This window comes from Carcharhinus amblyrhynchos, chromosome 14 (assembly GCF_965287045.1).
Source record: "Carcharhinus amblyrhynchos chromosome 14, sCarAmb.v2.hapA, whole genome shotgun sequence".
In the NCBI taxonomy this organism is placed as follows: Eukaryota; Metazoa; Chordata; class Chondrichthyes; order Carcharhiniformes; family Carcharhinidae; genus Carcharhinus; species Carcharhinus amblyrhynchos.
This window is the reverse complement of record NC_137337.1, coordinates 39,101,061-39,120,697: the sequence shown is the minus strand read 5'-3', so window position 1 is coordinate 39,120,697 and position 19,637 is coordinate 39,101,061. Positions and strand designations below refer to the sequence as shown.

Below are 19,637 nucleotides of genomic sequence, written 5' to 3'. Positions count from 1 at the left end.
TGTAGAGATAAATTTCTAGCGTCTTGTCTTTCTGAAACTTACTCAACACCACATTGTAGTAAGGACATCAAAATGTGTGCCCTCACATGAACAGGTCAGGCAGCTCATGTTACACTGCCCTTTAAGTAGACATTCAATTCTCCAGGAACCAAACAGAATCAGCTTCTTTTTAATTCATCACAAATTTTATTTTTATAATTCAAACACAAATCCCTAACCACATTCCTGTATGTGAACCACAGAAACATTTAGCTTCTCGCTGCACTTTTGCACTCTCTCCCTAGACCCGGACAGACTGTGCCTGTTTCATGGATATCTTAGAAATTCTTTCCCTTTTAAAGCCCATTTCCTTGGCAGCATGCATCACTTGGGTCTCAATCCACTTGGAAATGCCGATTAGCTGTCCTCAAGAGGATAACTCTTGGAAGTAAAAGGACAGTTTAAAGCACAACTGTTTACAAACCAATGTTTTTAACACTCTTCTGGGTCTTTGCAGACTTAGCCTGTTTGTACACAGGCTGTTGCCATTGTCTCCAAACACAAGTACTTTGCATCTTGTCCCCAGTAAACCAACCTCTGCTGTTTTGTTAATCTCTATTAATCAATCCACCTAGGTCTGCTGGCAGGCAGACTTCAGACACAACTCCACTTTAAAAGTACAGTCCAAAAGCAATCTTATAAATCTCATAATTGAGTAGCCTTCCAGGTCAAAAATTGTTTCAAAGACTGAAGATTAGAGGAAAAAACATACATCATAAATTAAAGGTTACATATATTTCTTCAGCTACTCAATTCAGGTGACCAATGAAAACATAGTATCTCACCTCTAAATGTATTTAATTTTTATAATACAGCAATTATAATTCCATTAGGTGTGGCAGATTTTTCCTCAGTCTACTTATACAATATAGCTTTACATTCCGTTAATCAGAGTACAAATAAAACATTTGTCACAGAATTGTAATCAGAGTACTGTCTTCAGTCTGGCCACTGAGATTTAAGGGTCACATTCAAGACCGAGATGTAGCACAAAGAACAGCCACATCTCAAAAACGAGGTTATAGGGAAAGGTCATGAAAAATACACAAGAAACGGGCACAAGAAGAAAAGTGAATACTAAACTTAATTTGATAGTAATGTTGCAATTGGTCCATGTCTACAGGACGTGAGAATATACTGATCAAAAGGAAAATTCAAAATCAGGTGAATATTATGGGTTTGGAGTCCAAATACTTACTTGTTCATTGATTTGTAAATGTAACTGGTGGATCTGCAATTTCAATTCACTATTTTCCTTCAGAACATCCTATTAAAACCAAAAAAGGAAATATAAAGCCAAAAACAATATAAAAATTCCAAACAAAATGCACACAAATTTCAAGAACTATCAAGGACCATTGCAATATTTTGAAGTTATTGAAGCAAGATAGACTGTAAATACTCAACACCCAAGCTGAAATGTACCTGGGATTGAAATAAATCCATTTGTTTCCAGGTACACAGGATTGACCAAAAAAATGCTGTCTCAGAGGAAAAGGCAAATCAAGCAAATGGCAAGTATGCCTGAACTATCAAGAGCATATGCGTTTAAGTAACAAAATTAAATTATACAATAGTTCATATTTACAATCTTCATAAGTTTTCATTTGTAATAAAGCATTCTGAAAGACAATTTACAGCACATCAAAGATGCACCAAAAGCTATTAATAATAATCAAGCTTGCGGTAAAGTATACAATTGTGACTAAAATATTCAGTTAAGAATAGATAAACAATCTAGTTAACAAAAGTATAAACAAGTTGTGATTTCTAGATTATCGATTGAAAGAATCAAAAGAGGACACATTTTAACACCTTTTAAAAACAAAAGAGGTTAATGTGGTGAGGAACTATAGTGGAGAACCAGCATGCTGTGTCAGATGCCACATAGGTTTGTGCTGAAACTCTCTGCTTGGAAGTTTAATGATCTCAGTTTCTCCCTAGAATGAGTGTGGGCCAGTTAATAGGCCCACCACCTTCTCTCAATTCTGAGGACAATAGGGAATAACAAAGATGGAGATTTGTTCTATCCTGCTTTCTAGTTTACTTTCTCCAAAAGAAGTTGAGAAGCCAAAGTGGCCACTGGTTCTGCCTTAATAAATGCAGGTTACCTGAATTTCAGCCATCTTGTCAGCAGCTACTTCTCTACTGTCTGCCAGTGCAGCTTTCAACGAGTTAATTTCTTGTTCTTGCATTCCAATTCTTTAGGCAAAAGAAAACTAACATCAGAGAAGCGATATTCTTCATTAATTAATGTTTCAACATACTGAAAAGAAAACTTACATTTTCTCAAGATTTTCCAGTTTGACTGAAGTAGAAACCTATGAATTCAGAATGAAGTTCCATCAAAATTTAAAGTCAGTATCTTGGAGAAGTTTTTTTCTTAAATGCAAATTCACTTAATTGCAATCTTCCCAAACAAAAAAAATTATCTGGAAGTTACATCACCAAATGCAGCTTAAATTGCCACATTTTTAAGTACATTAGTAGACACAAGGGTGGATCATTCATGCAAGATTCCAGTGCATCATTGCTCCTTTAATATCCATCTTATTGGTCCTATTTCATTTCAAAGAACAAAACTTTGAGGCAATTAATTTACCTGTTGAACATTTAATGCTTGCTCTCGGAGCATCTCATTGTCCTTTTTTAAAGCCTTTGAAGACAAAAGCACTTTTTTTTTTAAACAAATGGTGCTACATTAATAACATGTTAAACTTGAAAAAAAATTACAATCACTGTATGGGGAACAGGAACATTCAAACTACTGTCTGAGGTCAGTGATGTTAGAAGTTGGAAGCAACAGATTAGCTTTGACTGGAGTGATTGAAGAAGTACAGTGGAGAATGAATAGCAAAGTATAACAAACTCAAAGGCAAGGCAAACACAGCCATGTTACAGATGAAACTTGGGCAACATCCAGAACAGAGAAACAATGACTAGATGTTTATAGGAGACGTGGACGCTGAGATGGACATAAGTAATGAAAAAGAACAAAAAAAAGAGGGGGAAAACGTGATGAGGTGAGTAACGGAGATGGAATTGTCCGGAAGAAGGTGGCAGCAGCCTAACAACAGATGGGAGGATATGGCGAGAAATCACCACAGTAGATTGGAGAGGAATAGATGACCGACAGAAGGGAGAGGAGAAACAAGTGCTTAGGACAAATCACTTTTCAAACAACAAAGTTAAAGACGGAGTACCTGCATTGTTTTCTCGCTGTTTTCGATTGCGCACGACTGTGAATCCAGCAGACCTTCAATGGAGGCAATTTTTTCATTCTTCTCATTAATTCTGCAATTAAAGAAATAGGTATTAGCATGTGTTAAAAAAAGGACCTGAAGTATACTGTGACTGTTCAATAACATAATACTCACGTTTTCTGAAGTTCTGCTACCATGGATGCAGAAGCAACCTAAGATGTTCAAGGTAGCAAAAGAGACACTCTATTAGTTCACTGTAACTAATACCCCTAAACACCTTGGACAAACAAAATACAGCAATAAAGGAAATTCATTTAATTTCAAAGCAAGTCACAAAGCAGATTAAACAAAAACGAATTCCCCAAATTAGCTTAAAAGTGCAAACAGAAACAATTTAGTTCCTAAAGACTCAGCTATAGCTCAGTTGATAGCACATTCAGTATATAGCCTTGGAGATATAAGTAACCTTAAACTGGGGCAAGTGCATGTTAAAAGCTCCCAGGTAAATTGCAGAGCAACAGTTTATAACACAAAATGAACCATTATCTGGTTCAATCCATTTAAAAGACCAACCCAAATTTGAAACACCAACTGCTGGAATCTATTTGACATTATAGCAATAAATATGATTTTGGTATAGTGCTGTCAGAACATGCCAATCATTAATTCTAATTACCTTCCATGTGCAGGGATGACCACTATATAGGCACAACTGAATTCAGCTTAGTAATGTAGAGGAAATGTGGACAATGTAACCATTAACTTTTGTTGCCATAAATTAAGGACACATTTTTAATCTGGGGGGGGTATCATGTTACAGGAATACCATAATTTGATGCAGCTGAAAAGATGGGGCAAAGAAAAAGCACGAGGTGGGAAGAAAACCCTCACGTACAAGATTTAGAAAGCTAACTGGCATCTACATCATGGGTCTGGATAATTTCATTACTCAAACAATGTCTGCTCGATATTATCTGGAAACACACTCTGCTATTAAAAAACTGCAAGAAGTTTCACAACACCAGGTTAAAGTCCAGCAGTTTCTTTGGTAGCAAACGCCACTAGCTTTCGGGGCTCTGTCCCTTCATCAGGTCACCTGATAAATAAAACTGAAGAATACTGCCCACCTCACTAGCATTAAAAAAATTGCATACAGAAACACAAACATAGAATTTTGAGAGATTAAGTAGTTATGTCATCCTTTAAAAAAAACTCTATTTAGGTATATTTTTATTCTGTGATGTGGGATGAATTTAGTGAAAATATTTTGAAGAAGAAAGCACCATTGTAAAATCAATTATATTACTGTGCGTTCGGATAAAATTTGAGTGTACTTGCCTGAGGTGAAGAAAACTAGCAGCTGAAATGAGTGAGTGATTTACTTCATGGCAGATTCTGATTCAAGAAACAAGTTGAGATTCTGCAAATGGCTGGTTCACAATTAATAGCTTTTCTTGTGCATTTATTAATATAGGATTGACAACTTGTGCCATGTGCCTTCATACAAGTGAAACAGTATGGATAACATTGGCTATTTCAGTTATTTTGACTAACATCTGCCTGTTTAATGCTTTAAGTTTGACGCATTTGAAACTGTCCAAAAATAAAATTATACTTACCTGTTCAGCATGTCGCATCTGAAGCTCTTGAATCTCTTGTTTTAAAGTTCTATTTTCTTCCCTCAAGTCCTTGAAAATGGTGTGCAAAATACAAAATATAGAATTCAATTGGTTCAATTCAGATTTACAACAAATCAGAAATTTCTGGGTCATTTGCCTTGTGTGGTGCATTCAAAAGTGCTTCCATTTCATCACATATTACAGTAAAGTCAAGGTTACCATAGCAAGAAATACAATATACTTGAGCTATTTCATTTCACAATAGCAAAATGTTGAAAAACGTGTTGGTTTTAACCTTTGATAGTTTGGGCCAAGAATAGTTGAGCCAAGTCTCTGGCTTTCTAGTAACTCTGCTAAGAATGCAGGGCAAAGATAGGAAGCCTTTTATTTGCCTGCAAATAGTCAGCTCCTGGAAACCGGAGGAGGCCTTTTAATTCTGAGCCTGTTTGCCATTGTGAGATCTTTGCTGATCTGCCATCTAACTCCATCGACTGTACTGATACATTGAAGTTAGAGTAATTGGATGGTCAAAGGAAAATGGAACTAAGAAACCTGATTTCTTAAATCCCAGCTAAAAGTGGCTTTCTGTGATGGATAATCTGAAATGCTGGACCTACCTCAATTTCTTCCCCTCTGGTCGCCACTTGAATAAGTCCAGTTTCCAACAGCTCCTCAACTGTTTTTATTTTTTCATCACGTTCTTGAAGACTGGTTAAAAAGACACATCAATCTCATGCAAGTGTGACAAAACAATGCTGGTTTAAACTAAACAACAAAAGTGACTCACCCTTTTTGCATCTGTTCCAACATGCATAAAGCTGAAGCCTACAAAATAAAATGATTATGAATTGGTGCTCAAGAATCTCCGAAAAGTCAAAGCATGCAAAAGGGAGTGACTGCACCGATTGGTGTGTTCACGTATCACAAATAATTACAGGAAATTTTTCACTCAATCTGCTTCTTCAAAGTAATGTGCTTAATTCCACATTGCATTCGAGACAAGTTCTCTTTTAAGGAGTTACTTTATATGCAGAAAAATTAAGTCTATAATTTCCACATTTTGCTGTTCTGGAATAGAATGTATAATACAGACAATTGTAAAACCAGAGAATGGTTGCAGCAAGAAGTAGGCCATTCGGGCCAACTTGTCTGTGCCAACCCAAGAACACCCAGATACCCTTCCTAATCCCACCTTCCTGCACCCAGCCCATAGCGCTTAAAGGTGCAGATCCAAGTACTTTAAAAAGATTTAGGATTTTTGCTTCCACCACTAAACCAGGCAGCAAATTCCAGACACCACTACCCTCTGCGCAAAAACAAAAAAATTCCTCTTTTCCCTTGTACACCGACTACTACTTATCTTGAATTTACATCCCCTAGTTCTAGAGTTCTCTGCCACTCTCTCTTCCCCTCAAATTTTACACACGTCATCAAGCCACCCCTCAGCCTGTCTACTTGAACTGCTGGCTTGAGGGACCTGTGTACTTTTGTGCCAAGATCTCTCATTTCATCTATCTTTTAGTATATTCCCATTTATTGTGTACTCCCTATAACTGTTTGACCTTGCTAAATACACTTGTGTTAAAATCCTGTCACTTTATCACCCACCTGTATCATTTGAGATATCATTCCTCTTGTTCTTTTTATAGCTGGCAAGTGGGACTGGAATAATCCTGAGATTATTACATTTGAGGTCCTGCACTGTAATTTATCTTCTAACTTCCTGTACTCAGCTTGCAAACCCTCATCCCTCCCCATGTCATTGGTACCAACGCATAGCTTGACCACTGGCTGTTTACCTTCCCTCTTTAGAACACCTCACAGCTGCTCCCTGACATCCTGGAAGCAACATAATATCCTTGATTGACATGTGCAGCCACAGAATCTTCTGTTTGTGCCTCTAATTATTGTATCCCAAAGAACAAAGAACAACACAGCACGGGAAACAGGCCCTTCGGCCCAACAAGCCCGCGCCACCATCCCACTGTCTCAGTGACCTATTCATGATTTTAGTCTACGCCTAATGTGCGAGGATCAGGGAGGTCCAATATAGGGACAATTTAGTACCCAATCAATCAGCCTAAAAGCACATCTTTGGGATGTGGGAGGAAACCGGAGTACCCGGAGGAAACCCACGCAACCACGGGGAGAACGTGCAAACTCCCACAGACACAGGCCCAAATCCATGTGTCCGCACAGCAACAGAGATAGTCTCTGAGCTGTCATGTTGCCCTCGAGATGGTCCAGTTTAAGCACACTAACGACATGAAGCAATAGGCAACTCCCGAAGCAACGTCCAAGAGCAGCCCACTACAACCTGCCGCATGCATGCCCCTTGCTGGACTTAAATGCCTGTGGAGACAAAAAAATTCATTATTAAACAGGCAAAGACTAACATCCCTGAGGCAAAAACGTAATCCCAAGCCTACAATGTTTAGTAAGGCCTGCTATATCCCCGTATATGTAGCCCGCTCATGTGGCTGTCCAAGTGACTCTTAAACAACCCTAGCGTGCCTGCTTCCACCACCTTACTCGGCAGTGCATTCCACAACCCCACTACCCTTTGCGTGAAAAACTGCCCTCTAATATTTGTCTTATACCTAGCCCCCCTCACCCTAAGCCCGTGACCCCTCGTTCTATCCATTTCTAATAGCGGAAAAAGCTTACCACCATTTACTCTATCTATCCCCTTCATAATCTTATAAACCTCTATTAGATCCCCCCTCAGCTGACGTCTCTCAAGGGAAAACAGCCCAAGTTCGTTCAATCTTTCCTCGTAAGACAGCCCTTCCATACCAGGCAGCATCCTGGTAAATCTCCTCTGCACTCTCTCCAGGATCTCTACATCCTTCCGGTAGTACGGCGACCAGAACTGGACGCAGTACTCCAAGTGAGGCCTAACCAACGTTCTATACAACTGCAACATCAGACTCCTACTCTTATATTCTATACTTCTTCCTATGAAGGCTAACATACCATACGCTTTCCTCATCACATTCTGCACCTGCACCGACACCTTCAGGGACTTGTGCACTTGCACCCCCAGGTCTCTCTGCGTATCTATACTCTGGATAGTTCTACCTTTTATCGTATAACTCCCCTCCACATTATTCCGGCCAAAGTGCATCACCTCGCATTTCTCCGGATTAAATTCCATTTGCCATCTATCTGCCCAATCTACCAGCCTGTCTATGTCCTGTTGCATTGCCAGGCACTGCTCCTCAGTACCCGCCAATCCAACCATCTTAGTGTCATCAGCAAATTTGCTGATCACACCACCTACCCCCTCTTCCAAGTCATTAATATATACCACAAATAGAAGAGGTCCTAGTACCGAGCCCTGCGGCACACCACTGGTGACAGACCTCCAATTGGAAAAGGAGCCTTCCACTACTACCCGCTGTCTCCTCCTCCCAAGCCAGTTCTCCACCCATCTACATACCTGGCCTTGTATCCCATGAGCCTTCACCTTTTCTATCAGCCTACCATGAGGGACCTTGTCAAACGCCTTACTGAAATCCATATAGACGACATCAACGGCTTGTCCTTCGTCAACCGTTTTTGTCACCTCTTCAAAAAATTCCACTAGATTCGTAAGGCACGACCTCCCTGTAACGAAGCCATGCTGCGTATCCGATCAGATTGCAGCGCTCCAGATGTTCATACATCCTATCCTTGAGGATCCTCTCCATTAGCTTGCCTATAACTGAAGTCAAGCTCACCAGCCTATAATTCCCTGGGTTATCCCTCTGACCCTTTTTAAACAACGGTACTACATTTGCAATCCGCCAATCCTCTGGGACCTCACTTGTGTCCAAAGAAGAGACAAAGATTTGCGTCAGAGGCCCAGCAATTTCACCCCTCACCTCCCTTAGCAGCCTGGGATAGATGCCATCAGGCCCCGGAGATTTATCCGTCTTTATACTGTCTAAAAGTCCCAACACCTCTTCCCTCGTGATGACTATTTCCCTCAACGGATCCTCAAACTCCTCAAGCACAGCACCAGACATCAGGCCCCTCTCCTGCGTGAATACTGACGCAAAGTATTCATTCAAGATCTCCCCCATTCCCCCAGGCTCCAAGCATAGTTCCCCTCCTCTGTCCCTGAGAGGACCAATCTTCCCTCTAACCATCCTTTTGTTTCTAACATAGGAGTAAAATGCCTTAGGATTTTCTTTAATCCTACCCGCCAAAGCCATTTCGTGGCCCCTTTTTGCCTTTCTGATGCCCCTTTTAAGTTCTCTCCTACATTCTCTGTATTCTTTTAACGCTATCTCTGTCCTCAAATGCCTAGATCTAATGTACGCCTCCCTCTTCCTCCTGACCAGGTCCTCAATATCCCTAGTTACCCACGGCTCTCTAATCCTACCCTTCCCATCCTTCCTCTTGACCGGCACATGTCTTTCCTGCAAAGATTTTAGTTTTCCCTTGAGAGACTCCCACATACCCAGCGTCGACCTGCCATCAAACAGCTTACCCCAGTCCGTATCTTTAAGATCCTGCCTAATCCGGTTGCATCTAGCCCTCCCCCAGTTTAACACCCTCCCCTTAGGACAGGCTTCATCTTTATCCATTAATATCTTAAACCAGACAGAGTTGTGGTCACTGTTAGCCACATGCTCTCCTACTTCAACGTCAACCACCTGCCCAGGCTCATTCCCCAGAACCAAGTCCAGTATAGCCCCCTCTCTGGTCGGGCTATCCACATACTGCTCCAGGGATCCTTCCATTACACACTGTACAAATTCCTCCCCGTCAGCACCCTCTGATCTCGGCACCTTCCAATCTACCCCGGGGAGATTAAAATCTCCCACTACCACCACCCTATTCTTCCTGCACTTATCTAGAATGTCCCTGCTTATCCCTTCTTCCACAGCCCTCCGGCTGTTGGGCGGTCTGTAGTACACACCCAACATAGTAACATCTCCCTTCCTATTCCTCAACTCCACCCAAAGCGACTCGATTCCTATATCCTCTATACCTCCCTCCCTCTGCACTGCTATGATGCAATCCTTAACTAACAACGCCACTCCCCCACCTCTCAGCGACCCACCCCTATCACGCCTGAAGCACTTATACCCAGGAACATTCAACTGCCAGTCCTGCCCTTCCTTTAACCAAGTCTCTGTCACCGCCACCACTTCCAACTTCCTTTCGAACATTATTGCCTTCAGTTCATCTGTTTTGCCAGTCACACTCCTAGCATTGAAACACATGCACCGAAGACCCTCAGAAACAATCCGATCCTTCTTCCTACCCTCCGGGCTTACCCTATCCCCAATCCCAGTTCCGTCCACCTCCCCACCCCCCCTCCATATTAGTTTAAACCCTGCCGAAACACTCCAGCTAACCTTCCAGCTAAGATATGCACGCCCTTCCCAGTTAACTGTACCCCATCCCTCTTGTATATTTGCCCCTCTTTCATAAAGACTTCCCAGTGGTCTACGAATCTAAAACCCTCTGCCCTACACCAATCCTTCAACCACGCATTTAGTTGGAGTATCTCATTATTTCTAGCCCTGCTAGCCCCAGGCACCGGCAGCAGCCCAGAGAACGCCACCCTGGAGGCCCTACATTTCAGCCTAGCCCCCAACTCCCTGAACTGCCTACGTATGTCCCCCCTGCACTTTGTTCCTACATCCTTCTCTCCTACGTGCACTATCACATCAGACTCAGTCCCTCCATCCTTCAAAATTCCCTCTACCCTTTCTGAAACATCCTGTACCCCTGCTCCAGGGAGGCAGACTACCATCCTGGAGTCCCGCTTTTGCCCACAGAACCGCCTGTCAATCCCTTTGACTCTCCCATCCCCCACCACTATCTCACACCCTGCACTCTTCCCTTCCTCCGAGGTATTCTGATCTCCCTCCCTTGCCTTCTCTATCCCAGCTGTCACCCCACCCTTGATATTCCGGGGTAATTCCTCCGGGGCGGTCCTAGTGCCATGACTCCTTTTCTTTTCGCTCTTCCTAACTGTAACCCATCCATCTCTCCTCCTAGGTCCTGGTATCTGCTCAGTGTTACTGTCCCTATCCATTATTTCCTCATTTTCCCTAACTAAAAACATATCCTCCAGCCTCAGTTCCAGCTGCCTCACCCGGACCCTTAATCTCTGCACCTCTAGGCATTTCCCGCATATGTGGGCTTTCGGGAGATGTGCTGTCTCCAGAAATGTCCACATATGACAACGAACACAGTGAACACGTGTAACCCTAGACCCTGCCATTATGTTTGCCCCCTTTTAAGGTGTCCTATTAAATCCTGTTACCGAGCCTGCGTTCGCCCAAGCCCAGTGAGCTTAAGCCCTTTTACCTCTCACACTGCTTCCCGCCTCACTCCGCTGCCCACTCCCAACGCTGCCCGCTATCTACCTTGGCCTTCTTTTTATACTCCCGCGCTCCCTTCCCAGCAGCCCCCGCGCCTATCTCCCGCTACGGAGCGCCAAAATAAACAAAAACCCTCCCGAACTAGAATTAAGTCAAAATACAGTAATTACAATGCAGCACACTCACCAAAAGGCAGCCACTCGTCGAAATCACAGCTCCAGAGAACAGTGAGGTGGATCCTCGGGTGAGTGTCTGCTTTATACTCCCGCGCTTTATAATCCCCTTTCACTATAGCCCTGCCAATAAGTTTCCTTCCAACCCTCAAGCAACCCATGGTTCTGTGAACTTGACAACTGCTGCTGCTTTCCCAAAAGGCCATCCCCCTAAAGCAGTATATCTGTTTGAGAAGAGGATGGCCACAGGCAATTCCTGCATGACCTTCCTGAGTCTTTTACTGTTCCTGATGGTTACCTATTCCCTTTCTGAAGAGGAACTCCAGTTTTATCTATTGTTTCAAGGGCCCCTTCAGCAATAGGAAAAACGAAACACAGGAATGAAAACCCCACACCCTCCAGCAATGAACAGAAAATCTATAATGGGGCTGTAAGCAATGAAACCATTTGTTTATTGGTCACCATTGCTCTTCAAGAGCAAAAGCAAACCACAACGACTGCACTGATATTGTAACTCAAGTTGGAAAGGGGTGATAGATTCCCTTCCTTGAACCATGGGTCAGACAAAATGGCAGCTTTAGTAGACTTTTCAGGTTTCTCACTTCTAACTACGCACTCGAACTCCAAGTGCTAGTCTAGTGTGCTATAACAACCATACTGTTCCAAAAATCAGATTACTAAAATCAAAGGTTAAATAAACTCAAAAAAAACTCACGTGGAGAAACACTAAATTATTATAACTCGTTAACATAAAACTTACCTGTTCAGATGTCTGAACCTGTAACTTTTGCACTTCAGCTGTCAAAGTATTTTTCTCTTTCTGCAAACTCTAAGTATTAAAGAAAACAGAAGTATGATTTTATGAGCATACCTTTTCAAAGAGATAGAATAATTATTTTCAAATGAGATAGGCAAGCGTTGGGAGAATACACTATTCTACAGACAACTCCGAATTACAAAATCCACTTGCACCACTGCAATGCGACCCAGCCTCAAGAATGTCAACTCTACAAGGAGTCAAATTAACAGTTTGAAACTAATTTTGCTCAGGTCCTTTTCATCATACAGTCAGGTAAGGTTTCAAATTCAGGATCTGAAAAGATAATAGCGCTGACCATTGCGATAGATTATACATTCATACAAACATAAGGGAGCAGTAGGCAACTATTCGGCCCTCATGCCTGCTCTGTCGTTCAATAAAATCATGGCTGATCTGATTTATGGCCTCCATTCCACTTGCCTTCCTATCCCTATACCCTTTGACTCCCATCAATCAAGAATTTAACCTCAGCCTTAAAAATATTCAGAAACCCTACCTCCAAAGCCCTCTGTAGAAGAGAGGGCTCCACAAATTCTCAATTTCACCTTATACACAGTCTTAAATGGAAGATGTTTTATGCTTTGACCATGTCCATTAGTTGTAGTCTCTCTCAAAAGGAGAAGCATCCTTTCAGCTTCCACTCTGTTAAGTCCCCTTGGGTCTTTGCACGTTTTAATAAGATTGCCTCTCATCCTTCTAAAACAGAAGTCTCCAAATTACGGCCCGCAGCACGCCGCATCTGGATCGGTGTTTGGGGACCGCTGATCTAAACCAACAGGTGCAGGCCCATCCTTTGCTCGTAGGTTAACCCCTCAAAAATCAGTCAGGTAAACCATCTCTGAACTGCTTCTAAGACAATTATGTCTTTGTTTAAATGAGACCAGAATTGTGAACAGCACACTAGATATTGTCTTACTAATACCCAATATAACTGAAAACATCCCCACTGTTATATTCTATTCACTTTGCAATATACAACAGGATTGCTTTTGCCTTCCTAATGACTTGTGGTACCTGCATACTAACATGTTTCAACTCATGGACACCTACATCCCTCTGTACCGCAGAGTTATGAATAATATTATGCTTTTTTCTTATTGTCCCTGCCAAAGTGGCAAGTTCACATTTTCCCACACTGCACTCCATCTGCCACATTTCTGTTCAGTCTATATCCCTTTGCAAGCTCCTTGTGTCCTTTTCACAACTTACTTTCGTACCTTTGTCTTACCACAAAATTTAGTGACCACACATTCGGTCCCATTTTCTTATCATCCAAGTCATGATGTAAATTGTAAATAGCCGAGCCCCAACACTGATCCCAGTGGCACTCCACTTCTCATCAACCCAAAAATGACCCTTTTGCGCCACTTTGCCTCCTGTTAACTAACCAATCCTATTTCAATGCTAATGTCTTCCACTACAATAAGAGGTCTTTTGTTAGTGATCTTTCAAAGAAACTAGGAATCCAAGTTCACCACACTCACTACATCCCCTTTATCTACATTGCCTGTTACTTCCTCAAATACCTCCAGTAAAATTAATCTAACATGATTTCACTTCTACAAAGAAATGCTGAATCTGCCTGAAAGCATCGAGATTCCTTTACAATTGATTCCAGTGTTTTCCTTACTGGCCTGCAGTTTCATGCTTTCTGTCTCTAAACTCCCATACTCCTCTAGACTGCTTACGTTATTACGTTCAAGACTGCCATTAGCTTTCTTTTCCTGTTTTATCTTATTCTGTATGCTTCTGGAAAACCAGGGGCTCCAGATTTGGCAGTATCTTGCTTTTTCTTCTTGGGGGACATGTCTACACAGTGGCTGTAGAAGCTCATTTTTGAATGCCTCCCACTGATTTGTCAGTGACTGTCCTTCAAGTAGCTGTATCCAGCTTCATAAAATTTCTCTTCCACCAAATTAGAACTTGCACTCCTGTTCTTTGAGCTTCTCTGTAATGATGCTAAAAAAACTATTTTGGTCATGATCTCCAAAATGGTCCTCCACTGCTACTTCATCCACTTGCCCAACCTAATTTCCCATGTCTAAATCTAGACCTGCACCCATTCATTAGGCTTATCTGCTAAAGTAGTTCTCTTGAATGCAATTCAAGAATTGTGTGCCCTCTATCTTCCACACTGTTCTTATTCCAGTTGATATTAGGGTAGCTGAAGTCCCCAACTGTCATTGCCCAATTGTTATTACACTCAAATATGCTTATACAATTACTTTATCTCACTATTTGGGGGTCTATAGTACACTCCTAACAGTGTGGCTGCCCCTTTCTAAAATTTGAGTTCAACCAATATGGTCTCATAGGATTTATTTATAATCATCCCTCCTCACAGCTGTAATTGATTCCTTCACCAATAACACTACACTCCTACTTTTTTTTATTCCCCTCGCTATCCTGCCTCAAAACTACATCCAGGGATGTTAGGCTGCCATTATTTTGCCCCTCTAAGCTAGATTTCATAAAATCATCATAGAATCCCTACAGCGCAGACGGAGGCCATTCAGCTCATCAAGTCTGCAATGACAACAATCCCACCCAGGCCCCATCCCTGTAACTCCACATATTTTCCCTGCTAATTCCCCTGACATTAGTGGGCAATTTACCATAGCTAATCAAATTGACATGTATATCTTTGGACTGAGAGGAAAGCAGAACACCTGGTGGATACCCAGGCAGACACTGAGAACATGCAAATTCCACACAGACAGTGACAAGGCTGAAATTGAACTCAGGTCCCTAGCACTAGGCAGTAGCAGTGCTAACCATTGTCATCACGCCGGCCCAAAATCAAAGTGGAGAATGTGGGCATCGATCCCACTACCTCTCACATGCAAAGTGAGTGCTCTACCATTTGAGCTAATTCCCCCTATTTCTTATATAGACATCCTGCCAAGTGTCCATCTGCACCCTCAGCTCATCAGCTTTATCTGCTATATGTCTTGCATTTACATACATTTCTAAACTGCAAAATCCTTGTGTTGCACAATTTTAACTGTCTTGTCTTTCGAATCACTCGCTGATTTTTTGTCTCTCGATCCATGCTCTGAATTAGCCCTATCTGAATTTTCCCTCCCCACTGCCAATCTAGTTTAAACCCTCCTCACCAGCAAACCTCCTCATGGGGATATTCATTCCAGTCCTGTTCAGGTATAATCCATTCAGGTTGTACACAAGATCCCACTTTCTCCAGAACCAGTTCTAATACCTCAGAAATCTGATGTCTTCCCTCCTAACCAACTTTTAATTAGTAAATTCTCCTATTTCTATGGGACAGAATAATCTCTCTTTGGGGCCCAAACAGGAAGTTCAGTATTTTATATATTAAAAAAAAGACTTCTTTGATGACATTGGGGGAGGGGGTAAAAATCAGTGCTCAAATATTTGTCACCCGATGGCTAGAGGAGAAGTAGTTTTACCATAAAATATCCCCAGGTGTTTTCCTTATTCGTTAAATCAGTAAGCCTCAAAATAACAACATAGGAATGATGTATTGAACAGAAAACCAAGAAGCACATCAAAATAAATGCATTCAAACATTTGGAGTCTGAAGTAAATTTAGTACCTCCCGCTGGCTGATCAGATGAAAGTTATTTAAAGTCACTGTTCATTTCCTTTTGGATATTAGTTTCTCAGATTAACTTCCACAGATCATGATACCCATGCTTTTGATGTTTGCTGATTACATTTTTATAAAGTAGAATTTTATATTCACATGCTAACTTTAATCAATCTGTAGCTTTAAACAACAGAAACAAATGGCATGTAAACTGTACAAGCACCATTTCTGCATAGCAATTCCAATAGATTACCGGAAATATCCTTACATTGTTCAAATATTACAATATTCAGGGAGGATACTGCTTTTCTGAAAAATAAATGCTCTGCCCAATTTAACCCAAATTAATCGACAGAACTTTTAGGAAGAAAAGTCAATTCTTAAAGCACATGACTGGTCGTGTTAATTCTTCCTCATTTTCTTCTTACTGGCTTAGAAGTCTGTATTTCTCAGTTGATAAATAGATTACAAAGTACCAATGATAAGAAATAAATCTGAAATCATTTGTCTTATTTATCAAGTTACTATTATCATTTTTTTTTAAGAACAATGTCCCAGGTTAAATCTCTACCAAGATGACCCTAATCTTTCAAACAAAACCAAAAAGTCAATTCTCAATTTGCATTTGTTTTTCTTCATAAAAGGAACATGAAGGTGCACGGTTAAGGATATTTGATTAAATCATGATATTTTGCATGTATGTTAAGTGAAGATAATTCTGTATGCAAAGGGATACACCTCTGAACTGATCAGATACACCTACTAGGAAACTAGTTTTTTGAAATATTTACTTGTATATCTTGTTCTTTGCTTGTTACATGAAGATGTCTGTCTTCTAAAGATTCCTCCATCAACTTTATTTGTTTGTCTTTCTCTGCGATCCTTTGAATTGAAACAGATTAAATTAATGGTTCATTAATTATCCAACGCTAGGCAACAGATTAATCAGGTTACCTCACTGACATTGCTCACGACAGCAGCAGCTAGACTTGCATTCAGTAGACCAAAGAATGCCAGAATAAGTAAAGGCCCATCAAGTTGGAGTGATGAGCATAACCAGGTTACCATCTTTCCTTCCTCCCCCTAGGTACTGGCACTTGATTTCACAGGACCAACCATCCAGTATCTCACACCAGTTACCATTCTCCATATTTGACTCCTGCAGCAGGATTCCAATCAAACCCATCCTGCCCCTCAATATCCATCCCCAGTTAATATTGATTAACAAAGTACACATTAGCAACTAAAGCTGGGATTTTCCTGCTCTGTATAGTTCAGTATCACAACACACTGACAAGCATCAGGCTAGCTGACACTCAAATTTTAATGTCAAATCGTTAAAAGGTTTTGGATCTAATTCTAGCTTTCAAATAAATAGTAAATCAGTACAGAAAACAATCACAGGTAACAAAAGCAGAAAGGAAAGTAAACATCAATTGAAAATGCATATTTACTTACAAATGATTAGGAAAAAATAGTTGGGCAATGCTGAGCACAACAGATTTACATTTAATTCTTTTTAAAATGCAAAATGCTCCGAGGTTCTCAGGAAGTGTTTGAGGAAGTAATTCAAATGCTTGAAGCATTGCATTAGGTTTTCGTCTCTGGGGATCAGTTAAGCCCGGGAATAGGTTCAGAGCAAGCCTGCCTACTAATGGCCATGGTAAATTGTTGTCCTTCATGATTCGTGGCTGAATTGCTGTGCTAGGGAAGGAGGAAAGTTTGCACTGAGTGAGCCTTCAAGGAAGCGGTCTCAACCAAGTTTGTTACTTCTCCGATTCCACAAAATTTCAAACACTACTCTTCACTTGGATATGTCCCACATTTGTGGCGAGAACTGCACTTAGCCACAAAAGGGTATGCATCCTCCTGCAGGATGAATTGTGCTACCCTGCTCATTGCTGGGTTCCCGTTATCTGCTGGCTGGGTTTAACAAGCAAATCCAGGGTCCACTGTAATTAAAAAAAGGTCAGCTGTGTATGCTATTTTTAAATAAGATTAATAAGAATTACTTAAACTTACGTTTTCTGCAGCTCATCCACCAAACATACTGTAGCAGTCTACATGTAAAAAGATGAAAGGTTATTATTTAGCAGATCGTAATTTTGAACACAATCTAAAAAATTGAATGTTAATAACATGAAATTAATTCTGAATATTGATCATATTTTCTACAATCAAGCCAAAAACAAATAAATGCAAACACTGAACTAATACATGTACAAATACATGTACTATTTAAAATGGCTTAAAAATTTACATTGTACTACTCAAAAAGTATTTTACAGGCTGAAGTTAAGAGTTTTAAAATATACAAGCAATGTAGGCTCTCCAAATTAAAGAATTATGAATGAGTCACCCAATCTATACAATTACCATGAGCAAATAGGATTTTTCCATTTGAAATGCAAGTTCAGAGATTTATTTTGATATCAGCATTCAGGACAGAATACTTTTTACTGTTAATCGATAATCACAAAACAAAGTACATCAGCATTTCTACTGGCAAAATGAACATCTCTTTAATGTTAACATTAAGAAACTTATCCAAAAACCATAGAGCGTTTACTCCCAAATCTTGGTTCAATACATTTTTTCAATAACATCCCTCTGTAAGGCACTGTCAAAGTTTCGCAGGTGAAGGTCAGTTAATATCTCTAATATGCAAGATACTCGGGCAGCATATTCCAACTGCATCCTCAAGAACTTTCTTTCCCTCTCCTAAAGGCAGAGATTCATGTTTCAGGGTTGGCAACAGCTTTCAAGTACCATGCGCATGAAACAAGATTTTAGGCAATCAACGTCAGCATATAGCTGTAGAAGCATCATAGCTTCAGTAACCTCATTAAGTCCAACATCCACATAAACACTTGACAGATTTAACACACACGATAGGTCAAATGGCCAACCTCTAGTGCTGTGGGATTCCTTATATAATGACCAACAACTTTGGATGATTTCAATTTCCTAGCTCAGCAGCACAAAGCAATTCCAGTGAGCCGTAAAAGCCCTAGTTAGTTGACTATTGATTGAAGATTAAGGTGAACATGCAAATCTGCAGAATTTAGCATAGGTTACCAAGTCTAAAGTTTTACAAGTTTTTTTTAAAAAGTATCAAAGACAACTCATTCTTAAATCTTGATAAATTGAAATCATACCTTCAAAAAGATCACTTTACCTGTGATTTCAATTGGATATGAAGATTTTGTATCTGAACACTCATGGCTTGTTTCTGGTCCAAAAGTTCCTTTGATTTTAAACAATGCACAGCAAAGAGGAAAAATAGGTGAAAAGGTAATGAGAAAAAAAATGCAGAAAACTTAAATAATCAAATACACACAACCAGTTTTAATGCCCCATTTCGGAACATAATTATGCTAATCCCAGCACTGATTAACATGCATTTTCAAATTCTTATTTTAGTTTTCAGTAGGCACCAAGCTTCTCCTGCTCGTTCCCAGCATAGTTGCATCAGAATTCCTCAAAAGCCATGAATTTTGGTTAGATCAGGCAAGCACTTTACTTGCAGAATGGTGAAACAAGTGTCATGCCACAGCATGGCATATTCATAATTTAAAGTACAGACCTTTTTCAATACGGACATTGAACTGAGAAGCTGCTCAAGGTATTGGTTTAAAAAAGTCATTCCACCCACAAAATGGCCACTGAATATCAGGTGACACTACTGGAGTAGATTCCATTAGCCAGTGATGGAATGAACTCACCGGTCTGGAGGACAAGCAAGTGCGCTCCAGATAAAAAAGGCATTAATCACACATATCCAGACAAATGATCCTGATTTTCCAAAAAAGTAAATGTTTCAAAGGTGCATATCTTAACCAGAGGGACAGTCATCCAGAAACATAGCCCCAAGTACTTACTCCGCTAA

General features: G+C 40.6%; 1 protein-coding gene across 7 annotated transcripts in view; it reads right to left on the bottom strand.

The window, feature by feature from the left end:
• ktn1 (kinectin 1) overlaps positions 1 to 19,637 on the bottom strand; it is a 118,432-nt gene that overhangs the window by 38,844 nt on the left and 59,951 nt on the right. For all 7 annotated transcript variants that reach the window (XM_080202749.1, XM_080202747.1, XM_080202750.1 and 4 more), the window contains 13 exons: positions 18,927 to 18,995; positions 17,771 to 17,808; positions 16,540 to 16,630; positions 12,121 to 12,189; positions 5,649 to 5,686; positions 5,479 to 5,569; positions 4,862 to 4,930; positions 3,417 to 3,454; positions 3,243 to 3,333; positions 2,642 to 2,695; positions 2,323 to 2,360; positions 2,151 to 2,241; positions 1,238 to 1,306 (listed from right to left, as the gene is read on the bottom strand). In XM_080202749.1, coding sequence (XP_080058875.1) covers positions 1,238 to 1,306; positions 2,151 to 2,241; positions 2,323 to 2,360; positions 2,642 to 2,695; positions 3,243 to 3,333; positions 3,417 to 3,454; positions 4,862 to 4,930; positions 5,479 to 5,569; positions 5,649 to 5,686; positions 12,121 to 12,189; positions 16,540 to 16,630; positions 17,771 to 17,808; positions 18,927 to 18,995 — 846 coding nt within the window. The remainder of the gene's footprint in view (positions 1 to 1,237; positions 1,307 to 2,150; positions 2,242 to 2,322; positions 2,361 to 2,641; positions 2,696 to 3,242; positions 3,334 to 3,416; positions 3,455 to 4,861; positions 4,931 to 5,478; positions 5,570 to 5,648; positions 5,687 to 12,120; positions 12,190 to 16,539; positions 16,631 to 17,770; positions 17,809 to 18,926; positions 18,996 to 19,637) is intronic.